General features: G+C 54.1%; 9 protein-coding genes across 9 annotated transcripts, besides 4 other annotated features; 6 read left to right on the forward strand and 3 right to left on the reverse strand.

Moving 5' to 3' along the window:
- Positions 1–1,726: 1,726 nt before the first annotated feature.
- On the forward strand, positions 1,727–4,597 carry EKO05_0003233 (uncharacterized protein; the record flags this gene model as incomplete). Its single annotated transcript, XM_038945425.1, has 1 exon — positions 1,727–4,597. The coding sequence occupies one exon, from the start codon at positions 1,727–1,729 to the stop codon at positions 4,595–4,597; it is 2,871 nt and encodes a 956-aa protein (XP_038801026.1).
- Positions 4,598–5,142: 545 nt separating this feature from the next.
- Positions 5,143–5,930, forward strand: EKO05_0003234 (uncharacterized protein; the record flags this gene model as incomplete). The annotated part of the gene is made up of 2 exons (XM_038938300.2): positions 5,143–5,247; positions 5,295–5,930. The coding sequence occupies 2 exons, from the start codon at positions 5,143–5,145 to the stop codon at positions 5,928–5,930; spliced, it is 741 nt and encodes a 246-aa protein (XP_038801025.2).
- A 1,488-nt stretch (positions 5,931–7,418) lies between these two features.
- Positions 7,419–9,163, forward strand: EKO05_0003235 (uncharacterized protein; the record flags this gene model as incomplete). The annotated part of the gene is made up of 3 exons (XM_038938492.1): positions 7,419–7,467; positions 7,515–7,850; positions 7,899–9,163. 3 exons carry the CDS (start codon positions 7,419–7,421, stop codon positions 9,161–9,163), a joined length of 1,650 nt encoding a protein of 549 aa, XP_038801024.1.
- Positions 8,201–8,243: a tandem repeat.
- A 522-nt stretch (positions 9,164–9,685) lies between the features above and the next one.
- Positions 9,686–10,724, forward strand: EKO05_0003236 (microtubule integrity protein mal3; the record flags this gene model as incomplete). The annotated part of the gene is made up of 4 exons (XM_038938431.1): positions 9,686–9,699; positions 9,816–9,887; positions 10,017–10,129; positions 10,189–10,724. 4 exons carry the CDS (start codon positions 9,686–9,688, stop codon positions 10,722–10,724), a joined length of 735 nt encoding a protein of 244 aa, XP_038801023.1.
- Positions 9,702–9,727: a tandem repeat.
- Positions 9,936–9,982: a tandem repeat.
- A 961-nt stretch (positions 10,725–11,685) lies between the features above and the next one.
- EKO05_0003237 (uncharacterized protein) lies at positions 11,686–13,176 on the forward strand (the record flags this gene model as incomplete). Its single annotated transcript, XM_038938485.1, has 4 exons — positions 11,686–12,554; positions 12,602–12,689; positions 12,737–12,808; positions 12,862–13,176. 4 exons carry the CDS (start codon positions 11,686–11,688, stop codon positions 13,174–13,176), a joined length of 1,344 nt encoding a protein of 447 aa, XP_038801022.1.
- A 1,509-nt stretch (positions 13,177–14,685) lies between these two features.
- On the reverse strand, positions 14,686–15,222 carry EKO05_0003238 (uncharacterized protein; the record flags this gene model as incomplete). Its single annotated transcript, XM_059636126.1, has 1 exon — positions 14,686–15,222. The coding sequence occupies one exon, from the start codon at positions 15,220–15,222 to the stop codon at positions 14,686–14,688; it is 537 nt and encodes a 178-aa protein (XP_059492109.1).
- Positions 15,223–15,316: 94 nt separating this feature from the next.
- On the reverse strand, positions 15,317–15,947 carry EKO05_0003239 (uncharacterized protein; the record flags this gene model as incomplete). The annotated part of the gene is made up of 3 exons (XM_038938361.2): positions 15,317–15,671; positions 15,721–15,830; positions 15,918–15,947. 3 exons carry the CDS (start codon positions 15,945–15,947, stop codon positions 15,317–15,319), a joined length of 495 nt encoding a protein of 164 aa, XP_038801021.2.
- A 1,757-nt stretch (positions 15,948–17,704) lies between these two features.
- Positions 17,705–17,730: a tandem repeat.
- Positions 17,731–17,801: 71 nt separating this feature from the next.
- Positions 17,802–19,115, forward strand: EKO05_0003240 (uncharacterized protein; the record flags this gene model as incomplete). Its single annotated transcript, XM_038945424.1, has 1 exon — positions 17,802–19,115. One exon carries the CDS (start codon positions 17,802–17,804, stop codon positions 19,113–19,115), a length of 1,314 nt encoding a protein of 437 aa, XP_038801020.1.
- A 776-nt stretch (positions 19,116–19,891) lies between these two features.
- On the reverse strand, positions 19,892–20,877 carry EKO05_0003241 (uncharacterized protein; the record flags this gene model as incomplete). Its single annotated transcript, XM_038938244.1, has 3 exons — positions 19,892–19,997; positions 20,051–20,132; positions 20,190–20,877. 3 exons carry the CDS (start codon positions 20,875–20,877, stop codon positions 19,892–19,894), a joined length of 876 nt encoding a protein of 291 aa, XP_038801019.1.
- Between the last annotated feature and the right edge of the window lie 595 nt (positions 20,878–21,472).

Consider the following 21,472-nt stretch of genomic DNA (forward strand, 5'->3'; position numbering starts at 1 on the left):
TGGCAGAGCCATTAGTGAACATACTAAGTTATATATCCGTCCGACACAGGCCCTGTATCATTTGTCCCCTTGACGGCCGAGGGTAACACTTGCCCAAACGAAGGACATAACGATTGAGCTGATGCTGAGAAAGCGTTGATCGGACTGGTTATTTCTTAATAGCTGGAAGTCTTCGAGAGAGCGATGATAGACCTTAATTGGTCAGCCGGCATACGTACATGCCAATTTTGCATTAGAAATTTTTCGATGGGAACTAAGCCACTCTAGACTGCTAAGCACCAAAACTTCTAAGTGATTATCCACATATGCAGTATGACATCTTTGTGCATTTACGTTGACTAGAGTACCTACGTGATGGACAATAGCCTACACATAGCATTGTCCAGACGTAAGAATGTGAAAGGGAGCAAGAACAACAAGCGAAGATGGGAACCGAATTTTTTATTTTTCCTATTGTGTCCTGTCACACAGCCTATATGATATGGTAAAAGCAACTGCAGGCTGCCTATTTGCTACCAGGTTGGCCACTTTAACCGCCCTGACCGGAAACCCCGCCGCGGCGTCCACCCCCGAGATCGAGCTTACTCTGAATTTCAGACATATTGAGTATCGATGTGTGATGGTAGTCGATCAAAATTTATTGCTTTGATGACTGAAAAAGAGGCGATCGAAGACCTTTATCTTGGTTGCAGGCGCATTAAGATGTGAATTCACAACGTGCGCACCACACTGTGTGGATACATAACCGTTAGGCAGGATTCTTCATGTTGACGTAGAACCGCACAGTGCGCCTCTGACGTATTGGGAAAATGAGGAGAGTGATGAGGAAGGATCTCTTGTGAACGTTCTTGGGAAGAGTCTAACGCAGTCACAGTTGGCTCAACGATATGTTTTCAAAGCTGCTATTGATCCAGCCCAGAAAAGTGCTAGTAAAACATTTTATACGATAAGCTATTGATCTACTCACAGCCCCGTTGTATCACCGAGTGATAAGGTGTCGGAACCATGTCCTTGCTGACAAGCAAGCATCCTAGTGACCGCATGGCCAAATGATGGGAAGCATGATGTCAGAGCACTCCGCGAAAATGAGTGTTGTCTTGCAAACCATATCTGGTGCGCAATTCGTGGGCCATGTGCTTCACAATCATGTGGGTCCGGAACTCACAGTGGAGAAGTGTGTTCATCATGTGCCTCTATTGCGTGAGAGTGGACGAGGCTTGCAACGAAAGCTTAGAATTTGCCAGCGAGCTCACGAGTCCCCAAGGCACACACGAGGTAGTGATGTCATCATAAGTAGTGACATGCTGAGAAAGAACAGATACAAGAGAATTTCGTAGGTGCGAATAGCAAGATGATTGGAAGTCTGGTGTACTACGATATGAGCCTTCTGCCTAAGCCGTTGCTTTGCAACCAGCACTTGGTCCACGTGCAGAGTGAAAGCGTAAGGAGCGACAGAGAACATATGAATTTTGCTGAGGCAGGTATGAGGTAGCTTTTTTAAGCTCTTGTTGCGTACCGGTCAACCAAAATATGTCAGATGGCTTGTGTTGACATTTGGTTCGTGTCGCGTAAGTGAAGGTGGTTTGACGAACAACTGGGGAACGCGCACTTGGCGAGACAACGCAACCTACAAACCCTTTGTCTCACACAAGAACAGACCTTCCGCACGACATCATAGTTATCGAAGGCCAGAAACTGTTCTCACCTACCAGCATCGACAACGATCATGACCAAACCACGGCGGCAGCACGGCGCGATGCGTCAGCTCGGTGCCATCAATAAAATCCTCAGACCAGAGCCTCAAGCACAACATAGAAATCTCATTTCAGATCCAGACTCCCGCTCTGGAGCACAATACGATCGAAGCCAGGAGTCTCGCGGGCGCGCCTCGAAGTATCGTGCAAGTCACCGACAAGAAGGCGCCCGCCAGGCAGAACACAATGTTTCAGAGCAAACACAGCCACGCCAGCCTACGAAGCTCCAGAGCCGTATCAAACGCGATGGAGAGAACCAACACTCTTCACCGGCCGGTCGCTTCAGTCAAAGCCAACACCCCCGCGGCGCCCAGCCCCACTTGCACTCGCCGGAGCAAGAGCGACCACGTAGTTCGGAAGGTGTTCAAACGAAAGGTCCAAAGCCACATGAACACAACATCAAGTTCTTACCAAGACTAGAGGCTTCAACCAAGGACAACAATGGCAGTCGAATGGGCTCAGAGAAGCGGAAGAGATCGAGAGTCGGTGTTGGTGATGAGGGTCGACGCAATCAAGGCAGCAAGAGGCACCAGACTGTTCGTCCGAATGCCCTGCAACTTAAGCAGCAGATTCACTGCCCGACGGCAGTTCGCAGCAGCAGCGCCATAGAGCCCGCAGATGCCTCTACCATACCTACCGTCAAGTGTTCCGGGCGAACAGTTCGCAAGGTGCATTCGCAGCAGCCGAGTCCGCCTTCTAGCAATGGTACTCCAAAACCTGAGTGTCACCCTCAAGACCTCAAAAAAATTACTGTCGTTGAGTCCAGGAACACCAGGCCATCTAAGCCAGGTGAGAGGCTTTCAGGACAGCGGACGCCGCCAGTACCAAAGACCGTCACAGCCTTACGTGAAGGGTGTAAGAGCATTGGAGTCAGAGGTTTCGAACTGGAAGGCAGGCTTGCTGTAAGCGAACAGGCAGCGAAGTCACCATTGTCACCAAACACGCGGAAAATTGCGTGTCAGACACAAATATTGGACGTGACCCTGGCAGTTTCGACCCCGAGCTGTACAACCCCACAGAAGACGAAGCGGCAAAGGGACGGCACAGATGATGCAGAGCCTGTATACAAGCGATTGCGTCAGGCGCGCAGTTCCTCTCCGTTTTCTCCCCTGTGCGCGAAGAATGAGTGCCCAGCATCGGTAGCAGAAGGAATTCATCGAGCTTCTCCAGGCGTCACAAAGCTGCCAACAAAGCATCGCTCATCTCTACAACAGCCTCAGGCACGAGCGGTGCCATTCGATGAATTGTTTGCTCCTGTCGCTCCTAATCCAGAGTGCGACTTCAAGATCCTCGATTATGATAACGAGAGCGTACCGGTCTTGTATAGTGGGCTGATAGACCACTCCGACAGTACCAAGCTGCTCAACTGCCCACCAGAAGAGCTTGTCTTCGATGCGCTCGACGCTATTGAGGCGAGCTTGAGGCCATTCTCAGAGTACGGCTGGCCCACTGCAATCGACCTATTGGGTCGTACCCCAAGTAAAGAAAGCCCAACCAAGGTACTGAATGATGTCGACTTATACCTCCACAAGAAGGACGGTAAGCTATATGTCGCCACCGACCTGGGCCTGATTATCACTGCAGAGTATTTGAAGCTCATCGATGTCCCTGAGACGCAGCCAGTCAGGTTCGATGGCCGTATACCTCCATGGGCAAAAGTCGCGCTGCGGGCGCGAGAGAAGCGTAAAGTCGTCCAGATCTTTGGCAGGCTCAGGAAGATTAAAAAGATCACAGCACAAGGAGACCTAGAAGCGACAGAAACTAAACGGAAAAATCCAGAGGCAACCGCTGAAGCAGCGAAGAAGGTTGAAGCCCGCGAGACCTCTCAACTACACCAGATGGCAGACGAGAACGTGGAATACGAAGAAATCCTGGAAGCGGAGCGACCCGGTGGTCTACCGCTCCCGCTCGGCTCGTCGGTGATCGTGTACAAGGTCGATAACAACGATCAATGGGCCTATGGGAGATTATGCGATAGTGGTCAGAAAGGCTGGTTCCCTATCTCACATACATGTCCAGTGGACTGGAGTCTAGACAGATTTCCACGATCGAGTACTGGATTCCTCGATAAGCCGTTGCCGATGTCCCAAGATCCAGAAGAAAAAGACTGGAACGGACTATTAGATTACATTCGGCGGCAAGGGTTTCCAGTGGGTCCAACGTGGAAACAAACGTGCGCAGCGACGGCTTCCACTGCAGCTCGAACATATGCCATCTCCAAAGCGATTGCTGATCTGAACACCACCCGCAGCTGCAACGCCGATATGTCGACTCCACCCGAGCTAGTAACGCTGGAAGCGACCAAGACTCCATTAAAGCAACCTAGACCAGAGGTGGTACAACCTGCCGAGACTCACGTCGTCAGAAGCGATGATCTTCCGATTGAACCTTTGCGAGAGGTTCCTACTACGGTTTCGACGAGAACGACGTTGACTACCGCAACGGACATCTCAAAGAATGGAGCTCAGATCAGTGCATCAGATGATAAAGCTACAAAGCGAGTAGGAGATGCAAGCACCAAGGTTATCCTTCCCAGGAATACAGCACAGCCTGCTCCTAGAGTTTCTGAAGCCTCGGCACAAGCGGACAACATGTCAGAAGCAGCGCAACCGGTAGTAGCTGAAGTTATGACTGAAAATGCCACCATGCTTGGTAAAGAAGAGCATGAACCTGCGTCTCGAACTGCAGCTTATCAGCCAGAGCCTCAGGGACGACAGGAAGATGGTCAGAGTGTTTCATCAGCCTCGACACGCAACCCCTTCACTGTATCGCGTTGCGATCCTTTCGCGCGTAACGATGACATTGAATATGACTGGGATGACAGCGATGACGAGGAGTTGTAGATACTGATTACAATTGTTGTTTGGACACTGATCTGCATCGCAGGGCAGACAGGGGGCGACGTTAGGAACAAACGCATCGTTATATGCTGTTTGAAGACTTATCAACAAATGCTAAATACAAACGTAATTTTCATCGAGGAAGCAGTATGTTCACAAGAAAGATTTAGGCATCTGAGAGTGATGACATAGCATTGGATCGCGAAGAACCAGAGGGCTTCGAACTCTTCGCCCTGGTCCGCAGACGAAAGCGCAAAGACCGACGGTAGGCTACACTTTTCCGCTCACTTCATGGAAACCCATCAAGCTGCTTTGTCACACTAATCGAATTCGTTGTCGTTTTTGAATGTTTGATGATATGCTTGTGAACAGACTCCGACAAAGAAGAAGGGTTTAGCGCTACCAGCTTAGTCATCCTCTCACGTGTTGTGCCTTCCCATCAACGCGTCCGTCACTTCGAATAGCCAAGTACGAACATACCAACCAAATTGTGTCACGGTGCCCGTGCTCATGTCTGACTTTCGTTCAATACTGTGATGACTGATAGCATGGAGCGCCCATTGCAAGCATTCCGCATCGCCGGTTTGCCTCCAGACTTTTACTACATTCCGAACTTTATCTCGGTGGAAGAAGAGGCATCGATCTTGCAGAAGGTACATCACCAATATCCATCAGTATTTTCCATACTGATTTTGGTCAGATCCCGGCGCAACGGTGGATAACACTGACCCACCGCCGCCTCCAAGCGCACCCCTCCACACTTACCAAGTACAACACTCTCCTCGCCTCTCCACTTCCAGCCTACCTGGCCAATCCAGTCATCCCGCGATTCAAAGACCTGGGTATCTTCGATCACACACCGCACCAGCAACCGAACCACGTGCTCATCAATGAGTACAAGCCAGGTGAAGGCATCATGCCGCATGAAGATGGCAAGGCGTATGCGAGTGTAGTTGCGACCGTGAGTTTAGGCGGGGCGGTGTGTTTGAGTATCACGCCAAAGCCTGCTTCAACGGACAAGGATGGACAAGAGGGGGAAGAAGCTGGGAAGGGGCAGTGGAAGGTACCAACACGCATTCTGCAAGAACCGAGATCGCTGCTCATTACGACTGGAAATGCGTATGAGTCGCTACTGCATGGTGTCGATGCCGTGGAGTTTGATGAAGAGTTGAATGCTGATACGGTAGCGAACTGGCTGCTGCTAGCCAATCGAACGGTCTTCGAGGAAGCAGGCAGTCGCAACGTGAGGGAGACTAGGATTAGTCTTACCTACCGAGATGTATTGAAGGTCAGCTCTGCGGCAAGCAAGGTTCTTGGAGGCCTGGGTAGACGTTAGAGGTTCTCCGTACCTCCTCTCCTGCCGCTCGATTCCGCTTCCAGTTGAATGGCTCCACCAGGCACTGGTCCCCGATCCTTTGACCTGTCTGTCTTGGCAAACACCCGTCTATCTTCGTCCATCCTGGCCGGAGGTGATATGTCACGCCGCTGCACAGGTATTGAATTTGTTACCATCTACAACGGCTTCGGCTAAGTGGCATCGTGTCTGTGATTACCTGCTTGCAGGTCTTGTCAAGGCATTCGAACACTTGTTCCACTCTCTACACGCGGGATCTCAGGCTAAGCACGTTCAAGAATATGACACAGGGATTCCAGCGTCATACAGCATGCCGGGAACGGCTGAACCGCAGGACAAATACTCTGGCGCATCGAGCCACTTTGTCAACAATTCCACACTCTTCCCGAATCTTCGGCCCGGGATCTATATTCCTGCTCGTAGTCCTCCACCTCGCTCGAAAATCTTTTATGCTCACTGCCTTGGCGAAGCTACCTCCGGCGAACATGATCATGTCCGAGTTGCTCCCTCGTGTGAGCATGACTTTAGATCATAACAGCAGAACGGGGAAAACAGAAGTCTTGGTATGTCAGAGCTAGACACGTGCAGTTCGCCGTCAATTGCCAGTGGGAAGAGAGTTGTCCGTTTATGGGGTACGTTGTCGTGTGCTTGTGGTGGTGTTGCAGCGTCGGGACTGCCCAGCTCGAGCGTGAAACGCGCTGCACCTGCACTACAAAACTTGGATCACACCGCAGGATGTTTCGTTGAGCAACATGTCAACCACACGACCATACTCGCCAACAGCCTGTCCCGAAACGCCGCCAATGCGAAACCAATGCTCTGTGATAGGTCAGCTGCGGGTTGCTGACCTGCATTCCTTTGTTTCGCACGCCCAGCCACTCCACGCGTCAAAGCCCAGCGCGCCCAGTCCGAGTCTGTCGGAGATCCTCACCTCTCCGACTTTTCTGATAAGCCTGTACAGATATTATAGGTTCTTTTGATTCACAATAGTCGAGTTTCGCACCAGCCATGACGCGTTTCCCTTGTTTGTTGGCTTGTCCTTAAGGTTTCTCTGACCTCCGCACCGGATCCCCGCCATGACCGTATGTGATCGAAAGAGCTATAACAACCCGAGATCAGGTAGTGTATTGTGAAATTAGGAACCCAGTCTCCTCGTACTCGCTACCAAGTATTGCATTGCTCGACATTTCAGCCACAAGCCTTGATCGTGGGCGCCTTGAGTCTCCACAAATACCAAACCTTTATCCACCTCCACAAAACACCGACGGCCTACATATAGTTCTTGGTCGTCACAGCTCCCATTGGCTCGGTTGCTTACGTCTCGACCATCAACCTTTCGTGGCTTTCTGTCAGCTGTAATAACATTCCCGAGTTTCTGCTCTTTCAGCTCACAGATCTCTTGGTGCAAAAAAAAGCGCTTCCTGGTTCTTGTCTGGAAACCTCTCAACCTTGAAGCGACACGCTCTCAGGATGCAAAGCTACAGAGGGACTCTCTTGACTTCTGGCCTGTTGGCTTTGGGTGAGTATGAATGCACTTGATGTAAGACGGGGGCTGACCACAAGCAGCTTCGCACGCCTCGGCGCAGGTTGCGAACGTTTGCCCATCCACAAACGTTTGCTTCAAGTTGAATATTCCAGAGAGTACAGCTTCGTCTGGAAGCGGAGACATCTTCTTCCAGGTTTCCGCACCGAGCACCTACTCATGGGTTGCACTCGGTCAGGGGCGGGCCATGGCTGGCTCCAACGTATTCGTCGTTTACACATCGGCAGATGGAAGTAACGTCACGTTATCACCCAGGTCATCAAGCGGCTACAATATGCCCACACTCAACAGCAACACGAAGGTTGAGCTTCTTGAGGGTTCTGGGGTATCGAACGGCATCATGACGGCCAACGTCAAATGTGGGCATGGCATCGTTGCGCGGGTGATATGAAAACTAACGATTATAGGCTCGAACTGCGACAGCTGGTCCGGTGGGACTGCAGACTTCAAAGCCTCGAGTGGAAACTGGATCTACGCGTATCAATCATCAGGCGGCGCACTGAACTCCAATGACCAGTCAATATCCATTCGTCAACACAACCAGCAGGATTCCTTCTCTTGGGACTACGCCAATGCCAAGGGAGGAAGTAGTGTCAATCCACTCGTGAACGCTTCGCCCGCTGCGCCCGCTAGCAATGGAAGTGGAAGTAAATCTGAAGGTGCGACAGCAACAAGCTGCATCGCACGACAAGCACAAGCCAGTGGTTCCGGGACTGGGTCTGGGACTGGGACTGGGTCTGGGACTGGGACTGCCATTACAGCTCATCCTGCTCAGACAAGTTCGAGTGACGATGACAACGACAACAACGACAGTCGTACGCGATGGGGTCCTCCAACCTGGGCCACTGCTCGGCCGACTGCTTGGCCAACTGGCCGTCCACCTAACAACGACGACAACGGTGGTGGCCCGAACCGATTCACGAAGCGACAAGACCTTCCGTACTGCGATGACGTCAGCTCTGTAACGGGTGGTTTTACTTCGACTGCTTTAGGCGGTGGCAGAGAATCGTCCAAGCGACAGACGATGCTCATCGCTCACGGCGTTCTCGCATCGCTTGCCTTTGTCATCCTCTTCCCCGCTGGCGCCATCGCTATCCGTCTCGCATCGTTCCCAGGAGTCATTTGGCTCCATGCGGCGTTCCAAATCTTCGCATACCTTGTCTACATTGCCGCGTTTGGTCTGGGTGTGCACATTGCTGCTGAGATGGAGATGATGGACCACCACCACCCCGTAATCGGTATCGTTGTGTTCATTGCCATGCTCCTTCAGCCCATCTTCGGCTACTTGCACCATGCTTTTTTCAAGAAGTGCCAGAGCCGCACACTCTGGTCGTACGTGCACATCTGGCTCGGCCGTATCGCCATCACGCTTGGTATTGTCAACGGCGGTCTCGGTCTGCAGTGGGCTGACTCGATGAATTTGAGCTCCAAAGGCGGCATCATCGCGTATTCTGTCGTTGCTGTGGGAGTTTGGTTGGCTTGGGTCGCAGCGAGTGTGATTGGAGAGAGGAGGAGGAGCAGGAAGTTGGCGGATACTCCGCCGCAATATAGGAAGCGGGGGCGTGGGGAAATGGGGAGACAGAGGCAGGGTAGTGATGATACTGATAGTACTGACGAAATCCAGCTGGTGGAATCACAGTTGCATGGACATTATGCGCCGAAGAATCAGTAGATGGAGGACGTACAGAGTAGCGAGCACCAACGAAGATCGACCGGTAGTAAAGTCCTCACACTTGCCGTTATACACGCTTTTTTCATTTTTCTTCAAGCACTCGCGTGTGCACTTACTGCTATATTGGCAACCTTGTAAGATTGTGACAAAACACCCTCCATTTAGCTGCGGTCTCTTACGGCGTACTCTGAATGGTGTGAAGGACAGCTTCATCTCTATGAATTTCCATATAAATACATTGCTGCCGAGTACAAGTCGTTGCGCACCTCGACTGGCGCACGCAAGAAATACACTAAGCTCGATTGGGTGTAGTGGGCAGATGTCGTGGGGTCGAATTTCAATGGGCGTTGCGCTCCGGCCAACGAAGCCCAAAGCCATCAACAAACACAAGACGCCGACCCGTGCCCTCTTCCAGGCCCTGCCGTTGACGCGCATATATTATTCCCCCCCGCCCAGGATCATCCATCGCACTTCATCTCCGAATCATCTCAACCGCCCAAGTCCCATCTTCACACATTCACAATGGGCGAGTCAAGGTAAGAGAAGAGACGAGAAGAGAAGAGAGGCACGAGGCTGCGAGGCCGAATTTCCAGGCTCTCGCCAGCCCCCTCACCGCCACGCAATATTTGTGCTGACTGTCACTCCAACGCAGGCAGGAACTGGTCGCATGGCTCAATAACCTGCTGCAGCTCAACATCACCAAAGTCGAACAATGCGGGACAGGGTACGTCACATGTGCGCAGAAGCATAGCGGGGCATTGCGAGGCAGCCGCATGCCGTGCCGTGCCTTGCCATGCCGTGCCATGCATGCCATGCCATAGCAACACACAGCACGCTGACATGGAGCCAACAGCGCAGCGCTATGCCAGGTCTTCGACAGCATCTTCTACGATGTGCCCATGTCGAGGGTCAAGTTCAACGCAAACACAGAATATGCATACCTGCAGAATTTCAAAGTCCTGCAGAGTACGCCCCCCCCCCTTCCCCCACTGCTCGGCGCCCAACAGCACCACTAACGCGAGCAGACACATTCGCCAAGCACCAGATCGACAAGCCCATCCGCGTCGAGTCGCTCGTCAAGTGCAAGATGCAGGACAACCTCGAGTTCCTGCAATTCGTCAAGCAGTACTGGGACCAGCACTTCCCCGGCCACGAGTACGACCCTGTCGCCCGTCGCGGAGCAAAGGCAGTGACGGGTGGCGGCGCACCCGCGTCTCGTGCTGCACCTGCCGCTGCCAGGAGAGCGCCCGCCGCCAGCAACACCGCCGCCCCGCGAACGCGAACGCCGCTCGCTGCCTCAGGAGGCGCAGCAAGTGCAGCTCTCCGCGAAGAGAACACACAACTCAAGGAGACCGTGTCTGGCCTGGAGCGCGAGCGCGACTTCTACTTCAGCAAGCTGAGGGACATAGAACTGCTCATCCAGCAAGCCATGGAGGCCGACCCTGAGCTCGAGAAGGACGAGGGGCTCCTCAAGCAGATCCAGAACATCCTCTACTCGACTGAGGAGGGCTTCGAGATCCCCGCGGAGGGCGCCGAGGGCGCCGAGGAGGAGACATTTTAGGACAACAGTCAGGCTCCTGCCACGAAGGGGCGCATCCCAGACGGGCGCCGGCGCACCCCACCAGGGTCTCCTTCTGGAGACTCTGGCGAGGATGAGATGTTCTGAGTGCCAGGAGCGTTGTTGCTGGAGGTAGATGTTCACAAGAGTTCGGTCGATATTGCATTGGGGGCGCGAGCTGGGATACCACTTTTCTGCGTTTTGATGAGCCACGAGTCGCACGGGAGGAAGAATGTTTGTGACGCGGGCGGAGGTATAGACACTGGTTATCTGTCCGTCGCTCACTTTCGCCACGCTTGCTGTATGGCCAGGTAACGAAGGATGGGAGGGTGTAGTAATCAGAAGACACTTGATCTCTCCAGCTCTCACTCCCCGCGATCTGCATCGCTCGTCTTTGGAGCGCGTGAGAAGGCAACTTCTCGGGCTCTTTGCCCTCGCCAGTACACGCTATCCCAGCTCGACACAACAGCCCTGAACACATCCGCTCACCCGACCGTCACAGACAACGAATGCGAAAGCTGCAAGATCCAGCACAAAAGTAGAAGGGGACCGGAGCGCGCGTCCATGCAAAGTGTGGGGAAGAGGATCTGCCTCTAACCATATCCCGCCGTCGACCTGATCTGCAGCTCAATCGCCCTCCTGCCGCCTGCCCGGTACAAATCATGCTCACACCCCCTTGGCTGCAAGCCGTCATTTTACACTCCAACGCTTTAGCCTGGGTCTGCCGTCGTCGAATGCCTCTCCCACGTGCATCCAACCCCGCACGAGGAGCTACCCCTCCTGCCCTGACCGCACAGCATCTGGGCGTGTAGGCTTTATATACGGGCGGCAGAAGCTGTCGCAGTGCAGCTGTTCAATTGGTCTCAGTGTTTCAATTGCAGCCTCCTCGAACTTTTCATCTTGCTTGGTTGGTTTCTGACGCGTTACTTTGACGAATCGACTCTTCCAACTCTTGAGCACCACCATGTCCGGCTGGAATGATCTGCCCAAGGCCCTGGAGGGCAGCAAAGACAAGCTTGCCAAACTCCTTGAATCCGACGCCCAGCTGAAGGCCTTTACCACCTCGGACGCAATTGACAGGCCTGCCACATTCGGCATCAAATCGACCGGCTCTGACAACACGCTGCTTATCGAAGTCACCAATGGGAGCGCCAAAGCAAGCTCAGGTACCTCCAAGGATGCACTCTTCACACTCTCCGCTACCTCAGAGCAATGGGAGCAGCACTTCAAGGAGACGCCGGTCATGCCCTACCAGAGCTACTGGGGCATGTTCGGCATGAACATCAAGCAGAAGGGCATCGAAGTCCTGGGCGACCAGACTGCCTTTGCCCACTGGACCCACGTCTGGAGACGCGTTCTCGAGCTCGCCCACGAAGCACAATGCGGCCCCTTGAAGGAGGAGGAGCAAGCCGAGCAAGAGCGCGACTACCTCACCGGCCGCTACGTCTTCCTGGAGGCTCCCGTCTGGGGCAGATCCAAGGTCTTCTATGAAAGCGCCGGTGAAGGCAAACAGCAGATTGTCTTCCTGCACACCGCTGGTAGCGACAGTCGGCAGTACCATGGCGTCATGAATGATGCTCAGATGCGCAGGAAGTGCACCATGTACGCTTTCGATCTACCGGGGCATGGACGCAGTTTCCCCTCGAGGAACCTGCCGCCGGGAGCGCACACCAACACCGAGGATAGCTATGTGGGAATCATTGCAGCGTTCGTCAAAGAGCTGGGCCTGCGGAGACCGATCATCTGCGGCGCTAGCATGGCAGGCCAGGTCTGTTTGGCGGTTGCCATTCGTCATAGGGAAGTTGGTGCTGGTGGAACTATTCCCCTGCAAGGGTGAGTGCCTCGATCCTATGGCTTTTCGTACGGCTCACGTTGTGTAGGTCTGATTATCTGAACATGGAGCGTCAGTGGCACGATCGGTCGCCGTACGTCAATCAGTCGCTGTTCAACCCAGAGTGGATCTATGGCGTAGGTATCCCTGGCTCAATACGACTGGTCACTGCTGACAGCTCCAGATGATGTCCCCCACCGCGCCCAAGGTCAACAAAGACCTGATTTGGCATCTCTACAGTGCCCAGGCCTACGGCGTAAGTCTTTCTCCACATCCGCGTGGCAACGTAGGTACTGACCACCCCATCAGATCTTCCACGGCGATCTCGACTTCTACTTCGGCGGCTGGGACGGCCGCTCGCGCGTGGCATCAATCGACACCAACAGCTGCCCTGTGTACATGTTGACCGGCGAGTATGACTGGTCCAACACACCGGAGATGTCGCAGAAGACCGCAGACAAGATTCCTGGAGCTATGCACAAGGCTATGCCCGGCTTGGGCCATTTCCCAGCGACCGAGAACCCCAAGGCGTTTGTGCCGCACCTGATCGAGGCTATCGATCATATCCAGAAGGTTAGGAGCGAGGGTTTGAGCACTATGCGTTTGGGTAATGGCACGGATTGAGGCAGGATGCGATGGCGGGTAGTACGCGCAGCGAGTTTGCCAATTATCTCGGTCTCGACGGTTGTAACCTTTTCTTCAACATCAAAGCGCTTCCAATTCCACGCGCAGACTTCACTCAGCTTGTGTCGTCACGCCACGTGCTTTCTCCCTCTCGCTCCCACCCAAGCAGGCACTCCCCTAGCATCCACCTCACCCAGCTCCCTCTCCCCACTTCTCCCCTCCACCACCCACAACATTGCACTTCATCACACACACATACAACATATATATTACCCCACACTCCTTTTCCACCACCAGCGAACATGGCATCCCAACCCACCACCTTCACCCACTCTCTCGCCGACGCCGAATGCCCAATCTGCTACCAGGCATAGAGCGCCAACCGAGCCCCCGCGGCGCTCACGAACTGCAGTCACGCTGTCTGCGTGCCCTGTCTTGTCGAGTGGGTGAGGTCTGGGGCGGGGAATTGCGAGAGGTGTCCTATCTGTCGCGCTGGGTTCGGCGAGTGGGCTGCGGGTATGTTGTGGACTTGTGGGGTGGTTGGAGGGGTGAGAGCTGACACCCCGTCTTAGATTCGGGGCTAGGCTTTTGCTTCACAGCGGATTGCGATGGTCTGCCGCTTGGTCAGCATCAGACGTACTGTCCCAACTATCGACAGCCGTTGCCTCCTCGTGTGTCGACGGAGTCGGTTCGACGGCTCGATGTAGCCGTGCCGTACCCTGCAACAGAATATTTCCGTATGCAAGCAGGAAGGACACGGCAGCCGCTTGGAACAGTTCAACAGGAAACAGATGTCTGGATTCAGAACACAAACGATCACCGCTTTTCACTGTGGAGAAGAGATTCTCGAACGACACCGCGTGCACCGTCTCGGAATGTCAACAACGCCGCGACACAACCACGAGTCCGATCACCGAGCGCCAATGACATCTTTCAACCCATTCATTCTCGGCCAAGACTCGCGCCGGGGCGAGCAGACGCCGTCGAACTGCGCATGACGGTACGGTACGACGGACGAAGGCTAAGAATGAGCCGCAGTGCCTCTGCCCCCGCTCATATCGATCTCACTGCGGGCATGGGTCACCTCAATATTGACCCTCCACCGGGAAGTGGCGCTCACTCGTGGAGATTTGGTTGGCGGGGAGCATCGAACAGACATTTACGCAGGGATGATGACCGGCTTTGAGGGAAACAAGACGTACTTGAACAGCAGTACGACTTCATAGAAGTAGCTGGTGGTATTCATTCGCACCAAACTCTGTGTTCTGCGCACTTTCAACTTTCCAGACCTGATTCGGTTTGCTTCTGCACAACAGTGCGATGCCCTGCGATCCTTCTCAAGCGACTGACCCACTTGGCTAGTAAGCGTAGTAGATGTTCTCTTCTGGCTTCTCCCGCCTCAGCCTCCTGCTGGTCATCTGCAGCCAGACCCTCAGTGCCCAAGCACAAGCGATCGTCATACCCACAAATGCCGCATGGCTAGTCATGGCGGTCAGTTACTTCGGTCCGTCAGACTTGGGATACAAGTACGCAGTGTAGATATAACTGGCATTGGCAACCACTTTGACAATCGACAGCGTAGGCTCTGGACGCGAAAAGAATGCATGAGACGTATCGCGCAGCCATGTTCATGGTCGCGCATGAGATGATGAAGCCCACCAGCGCAGCGCCCATGCACAGCGTGATGTGCCACGTCCGCTCGTTGGTCTTCCCGGACGTCCAGCCGATGAAGATACCGAATGCGCCGGACACCAGGTACAGCGGGCACGTCAGCACGAGGGTGATGGTGCGTGAGAAGCCCAAGCTGGCGACAACAGATGAGAAGAAATTGTTGAAGCTGCAGGCCGAGACATGCATGTTCTGCATCAGACACAGTAGGTACAGGCGCGGATCGCGGATGGCTTGCTTGGGCCCGGAGCGTGCACCCTTGGACGGCTCGAGCTCAACTGTATCGCGCACAATGCGGTCATGTGCTAGTTTGCGCTCTTCGGGCGTTAGCCAGCGCGTCGTGAGCGGGTAGTCTGGCAGCAGAAAGAGGCCCAGCATGACTACGCCAGAGGTCACTGCCCCCTCGATTACGAAGAGCCTTGGAGTCGCTTCTTTAGCTTGTGATATCTAACAAGATGGTTCGTTGGAGTGCTCACCATTTCCAGCCCTGCATCGCGTGGGCATCGTCCAGTGTGGCAAAGGTTGCTTCGGCGATGAGCCTGGAGAAGGACGTCACGAAGATGTTGCCAGAGTACAGGACGCTGATTCTTGTCGCAATCTTCTTGCGCGTGTTGAATAGCGAAAGCAGATGCTGCGTCCCTGGGTAATACGGCGCCTCGGCGATACCAAGGAAGAAGCGGAATACGACTAGGCCGGTATGGTTGTGCGTGAGCGCTGAAAAGGCAGAGACGACGGCCCATGCTATCACGCAGACGCACATGTAAATCGACGGACGCACTTTCTGCGTCGACATGAGCATGTTCGAGGGGATCTGCATGTGCAGGTAACTGAACTTTGGTGTTAGCTGAAGTGGGAGATTAGGAGCGTGATACTCACCCTACGAACAGAATGCTGATGCAGATGTTGCATTGCGTGCCAACAAGACCGAGGTCTTCCTCGAGGTCGTCAAGTCGCACTTGAGCAATGGCGTTGCGATCGAGATCGTTCTAGCCATGGAGTCAGCACGTCTTCAGGAGTAGACCATGGCCGGGCATTTGGTGCATCTGTGTGGCTCGTGGCGGTATACAACACACCAAAAAGTACATGGCCGATAGTGTGTCCATGATGAAGCAACACTCCGATCGAGACGATGAACAGGGTATCGTCTGCGTCTTTGAACTGCCCACACAGAGTAGCAATGTCTCTTCCGATCGTCCCTGGAGTGAATTTTTTTTTCTGGTCTCGTACATTTCTTCGTGAATGAGTCACTGCAATGCATTCCGCTCGTGGACTCAAACGTATTTTGGTCTTGACACGCTCTGGCAGAAGCTACTACGTCCTCAACCATGTCTTCCCTCAGTCCAATCACGTCTTGAGGCACATGGCAAGAACAGCAGAGCGTTTCTGGCCATGTCGGTAATACGCTGGAACGCCGGTCCCCGGCCTGGCAGTATCGCCTCGACGTCGGTGCATTGTACCTTGAAGTTGTAGACCGACTCAACGGGCAGACGTGTCGGACGCTTCCGTGTAGACTTCAACAGCGATGCGCTACGATCGACAATGGAAACCATGTACCGGTAAGAGAAGCAGCTCGTGTCCAACGAAACAAGAAAGCAGGTAATGGGCGTGATGGATCCGAGGTTTCGAGAGAAAGCTACTCAGCGCAGTAAGAGAGGCTATTCCTGCATCGGTATATATCGTGCAGCCTGCACCGTCAAGTTGAATCTATGGCGCAGACGGCAGATACCAAAATGTCCAATGAGGACAGCGGAGAAGATACTTGCCTCTTCCTATCGCGGATGACTGAATCGATTGCTGTACCGCGAGATGCAGAGACCGATGAAACATTGATTCATCACAACTCGCAAACGCCAGCCACACAAGTCACAGACCTCCTCAAGCCTGGGGAAATCGGTGTTTACCAACACTTTCGTTACGAAGAGCGACACTGCTTGGATTCTGCACGCCCCAGCTTTGTCTTCACGCAGTCGGGCTGCCAAGTAGCTGTGCGGGGGTTTCGATGTCGAGCTTCAGCCGATAAGAGCAGCGGTGTCGCAGGTTCATGGCAACTGCATTGCGAGCAAGAAAACGACGTATTCTTACGCCTGGGGATTCGCAGTCTCGGATAGACGGAGAGTGCGAGCGTACTGCGTAGTGTTAGCAAGAGGCCTTCTCTGATTGGTGCAGTCCTATCTCTGAGCTAAGCCCGAGCCGGCTAGATCAATATGTAGTGGTGTGTGGGTCTACACACCGTCGCTGCGTCAACAACAACAACGCTGATTATGAAAGCATCTCTAAACCAAGTACCTCTTGATTTAGACTATGGCTGGTTTTCTTGCCGTGCTATGTACAGGGTTCCCAGATCTCCTTTACTCACATCGCCCAGACAATCTCTGCAATCAAGCCCCCCTCTTCTACAGCTCCCAAACACTCCATCTCCTAGTCCGGTCGACACCACACCGCATCATCTCAAGACTGACATCCCAAAGCGCCTCGATCGCAGAAAAGACGAAAGGAAAAGACGACAGCTTCTCCACCCGAATGCAGGGGCAAGATAGCACAGTCTCACAGCAGATGCCACCACATGCACAACATGACGTAGCGCGTGTAACCGCAGCGCATCGTATGCGTCAAAAACCGTTGAAACGCGTTGCAACCCCACCACCGTTGCTTGCGACGTGCGGGTTGAGACAGGTTCACTTGTCGTGCTGCTTTCTTCTGAGGACGGACAGTAGTGCTGGACTAGAGTAAGGCAAGGGAGGGGTTTAGGTTTGCATCTTGTAATTGAGAGGTGAAAGGAGGATTCTTGCAAGCTATCAGACGCCACGCACGCAACACAACGTAGCGACAAACGCAAGCAACTGAAAACGAGATCCGGAGTTGTGTGCGTTTATGTGTGTGTGTGTGCGATTTTCCTTTCACTTAGGTAGCTAATGAGCCACTCGCCGCTACATCAGCGCTTGCATCTCCGCCAGGCGATGCGTCAGGACTTTTCCTCGCCGACGCTGTCGCCAATACCGCCGTATCCTGCGCACAGAGAGAGGAATGACTTAGCACCGCCTGCACTGCCGGCGCCTTCACGACCTTTACCACCCACGCCGCAGGCGCCACAGACGGAGTCGACAGACGAGAGAGCGAGCATGAGAGCAACGCACATCCGCCCGCGCACTGCGCCGGCGTCGCCTGAGCGTCCGAGTACGGCGTTCAGTACGCGCTCGACGATTCGACAAGTCGAGCCGTCGCCAGAAAGCCTCAGCGATGCGCTCGCCAACGGCTTTGCAGACGGCGGTACACCCGCACAGAGACGTTCGTTCGAGCCCTTCCCACCCTTTGACCCAGGCCGAGACGAGAAGATCGCTGCAGACGGGCTGCGCACGCACATCCCCAGCCCCGAGCCCACCGGTAGTATTCCAGAGACAGGCCTGCGCCGTGGCGGCACACCTTCAGGCCACGCATCACCGCGCAAAAGCCGCTCGCGCTCGCCGCAAAAGTCCCGCAGCGAGTCTCCGCGCAAGACAGTGGTTCACACGCCAACACTGCCAGCACACCAGGAAAGTCCTTCATCTTCATCTGCGTACTCGGTCGCGGAGAACCAGCATGAGGACAACCTTGAACCGCCCGACACGCCGTCGCCGGTGACGCGCGAGCAGCAGAGGCAAGCCTACGCGCCGCTGCGAATCAAGCGCCCGTTCGCTGCAGGGGAGGGCGCTGAGAGTGCAGGGGCCGAGAGTGCAAGGCCCGAGAGTGCAAGGGCCGAGAGTACGAGGACCGAGAGTACGAGGACCGAGGGGTACGGAACGCACTTGCGGATCGCGGACTACATGCACAAGATGAAAGAGCAGCGAAGCAGCAGGAGCGTGTCGCCGCAGAAAGACGCGCAGAAGCTCCAGATGCCAGCCGCACCATTGAGCGTTCCCGGTCCGCCGACGATGCATATCGTGCAGGCCATGACGCAGCCACAACCTCACTCCCAGTCGCAGTCTCAGATCCCCTCGCCCTTCACTGCGGCGCAGAAGCAGGCTGGGACGGAGCCAGCGCGCCATGCCAGCGATTCGCGACGCAGCGAAAAGTCTGGCGCGTCTGTGGCGAGCAAGCACAGCGTCTTCTCCACGCCTGGACGAGATGAGATGGAGCGGAAGAAACCGATTGTGGAAGAGGACGAAGGCCCGTTTGCGAAAGCGACGAACATGCAGGACCTCGAGCAGAGGCGGAGAAGGGTCAGTGAGACGGATAAGGAGGGTGATCAGGATGGAAAAAAGAGAGTCTGTGGACTGAGGTGTGTGGTCATGTAGGGAATTACGCGTGAGAGCGTGTTGAGGATATGCGTGTGACCTGGGAAACGGCTTGGATAGAGCGGAAGATCTGATGATTCGGAGACCTGATTGTGTTGTGTATAAGAGTGGTTGGCGATTTGCAACGGCGAGTGATTTGTTCGTAGTATGCCTGTGTTATGAGCATCGTTCATTCAAAGCGAAGACAGCCTTCATCTGTATGGTTTAAAGTCAAAAGCACAGAATTTCTTGGAAATTTTCGCCCTTCACCCCTCACCTCGATTCTGCGTACCCTATCAGCTTCTCCAAGATGACCTTCAGCGACAGCAGATGGACATTGCGACGCACGGTAGTCAGCCAGCCTAAAGCTCCACAATCCAGTGGCTGGCTGCCAGCGTACATCGGCTAATGTCCCTCCAGACGGAAAGGTTGAACCTGGATCTACAAGGCCGCTGCAGCGAGAACCGAGCGGCATTTTTATGCTGAAGAGCTCCGGAAGAAACCACGAATGAGTTGCAGCTGAGGCATATAGCTGCGAAGGCCTCCAAACCTGTTTCCATAAAGCCAGAGGCGGTGAAGGACCCTAACAAATTCAGACAGGGATGCAGGAGCGATTGGTGTTGCGTGTGTAGCTAGTCGAACTTGCGCAAGGACACAATCATGGCGCAGGCCGGCTTTTCGAAGTGGCTTGTATTCCAGGAGTACGTCATAAGTCCATTGCGCGCTGACACAACCCAAAGGTTTGAGGTTCTCGCAGGCTCCTGTTGGACCATGGTCAACACTCGAAGGTAGCCAAGCTATTCCTCCTTCTCGCTGGTTGACTCTGCAGCAATATCGAGTGCCTTGATGATGTCGGATCCGAAGACGACGGTCATGTACGCTGGGAGAACGACCCAGAGGCCACTAAACTGCGTCAGCAAAAGAGTTCAGCGGTTCTAGCTGAGAAATTCACATACTTCATAACACCGTAGAACCAGAAAATAGTGAGCCAGTCGTTGTGGCCTATGCTCTTGAAGTTGGAGAAGTACTCGTTGAAATCTGCTTCCATTAGTGCTGTTCTCTTGGACCCTGGGTATTCGAGCACTTGTTACTGACAATAGAGAACTGTCTTGCTCAGCGTCATGACGGCAGCCGCGAAGCCAATGACCAGCGCGCGGTTACCGCTCTTGCCGCGCACCTTGCGACCGCCAGAGAGCCACGCGCCCAATCCCTCACTGCTGACATCGAGACCGGTTCCAGTTGCCGAGGGAACGCTGTGGTGGTAGAGGATCATGAGATACAGGCCGTAAAGGATCGTCTCGATCGCATTGAGCGCACCCTGGGCACCACCGAAGCCATCGTTGCTCTCCCATCCGGGCCAGCCGTATACATAATCGATGGCAGCGTAGACCTCGTACGGCTTCCAGATAGGCCACTGCAGCCAGCCACCGGCCATGGTGTGAGGGCGCAGCAGAATGTACAAGCTGTCCCAGAGCACCAATGGAAGGGAGATAGCAAGCCACAGAATTGTGATGTTCGATGCCGTGTGGCACCATCCGCGCTCGCCGACCTCTGCTGGCGAAGGCGGTGCAACCGCGTCAACAGCATTTGAAGTCTTGGATACTACGCGCCTGGCGACGGCCTTCGCGGTGGGCGAGACGTCAGCTGCAAAAGCACGTGGGGCGCTTGTAGTGCTCGTAGGCGTAGGCGTAGGCGATGCTGTCGATGCGCGCGAAGGCTTTTTGGTGGGGGAGGGCTCGAATGCAGTGAAGTCGCCCTGAGGATGTTTGCGCGTGGAGACCATCTTGTCAACTTTACTAATTCGACTGCGATTCAATTGTAACTGAGAGCTACGAGCCGTTTGGGTGCGAGGTTTGACGAGAAGTTGCGAGGTGTCCAGTCGTGCACGTCACTGGGGAGAGCCTCGGGTGCTCCCATTCCGGCTGCTCTAGGCTTGAAAAGGAAAAAGCTGCTTTTGTCCAAATACCTACTTCGTACAACGATGCTGTTAGCACTGTTCCTATCGCCTGGAGACCGCTACGACCGTCTGTCTGCTATATGCCGTCAGCATTCCCACGTCGTCCACAGCACATGATTCCCCGTATCTTTGGAACGATACTCGAAGGAATTCTGAGGATCTCAGAGGTCTGCAACGAGGACGAGGAACATGAGGCAAACGACGACCGCGATGAGGATGTAGCGTACATTGCTGTCATATGAGCGATTCTACAAGTTAAGGTTGCAGCTTAAGAAAGGTTCTAGGCAACTGACTACGAGCTGAGCTCATCAGAGAGAACCACGAATACGGCTATTGACGCTTACCTCCTGACAAGAATCGAATCTCGAATCTACTACAACTTGTCACCTCTGCAACAACGAAGACGTGGACTTGATAATGT

This window comes from Ascochyta rabiei, chromosome 5 (genome assembly GCF_004011695.2).
Source record: "Ascochyta rabiei chromosome 5, complete sequence".
Taxonomy (NCBI): Eukaryota; Fungi; Ascomycota; class Dothideomycetes; order Pleosporales; family Didymellaceae; genus Ascochyta; species Ascochyta rabiei.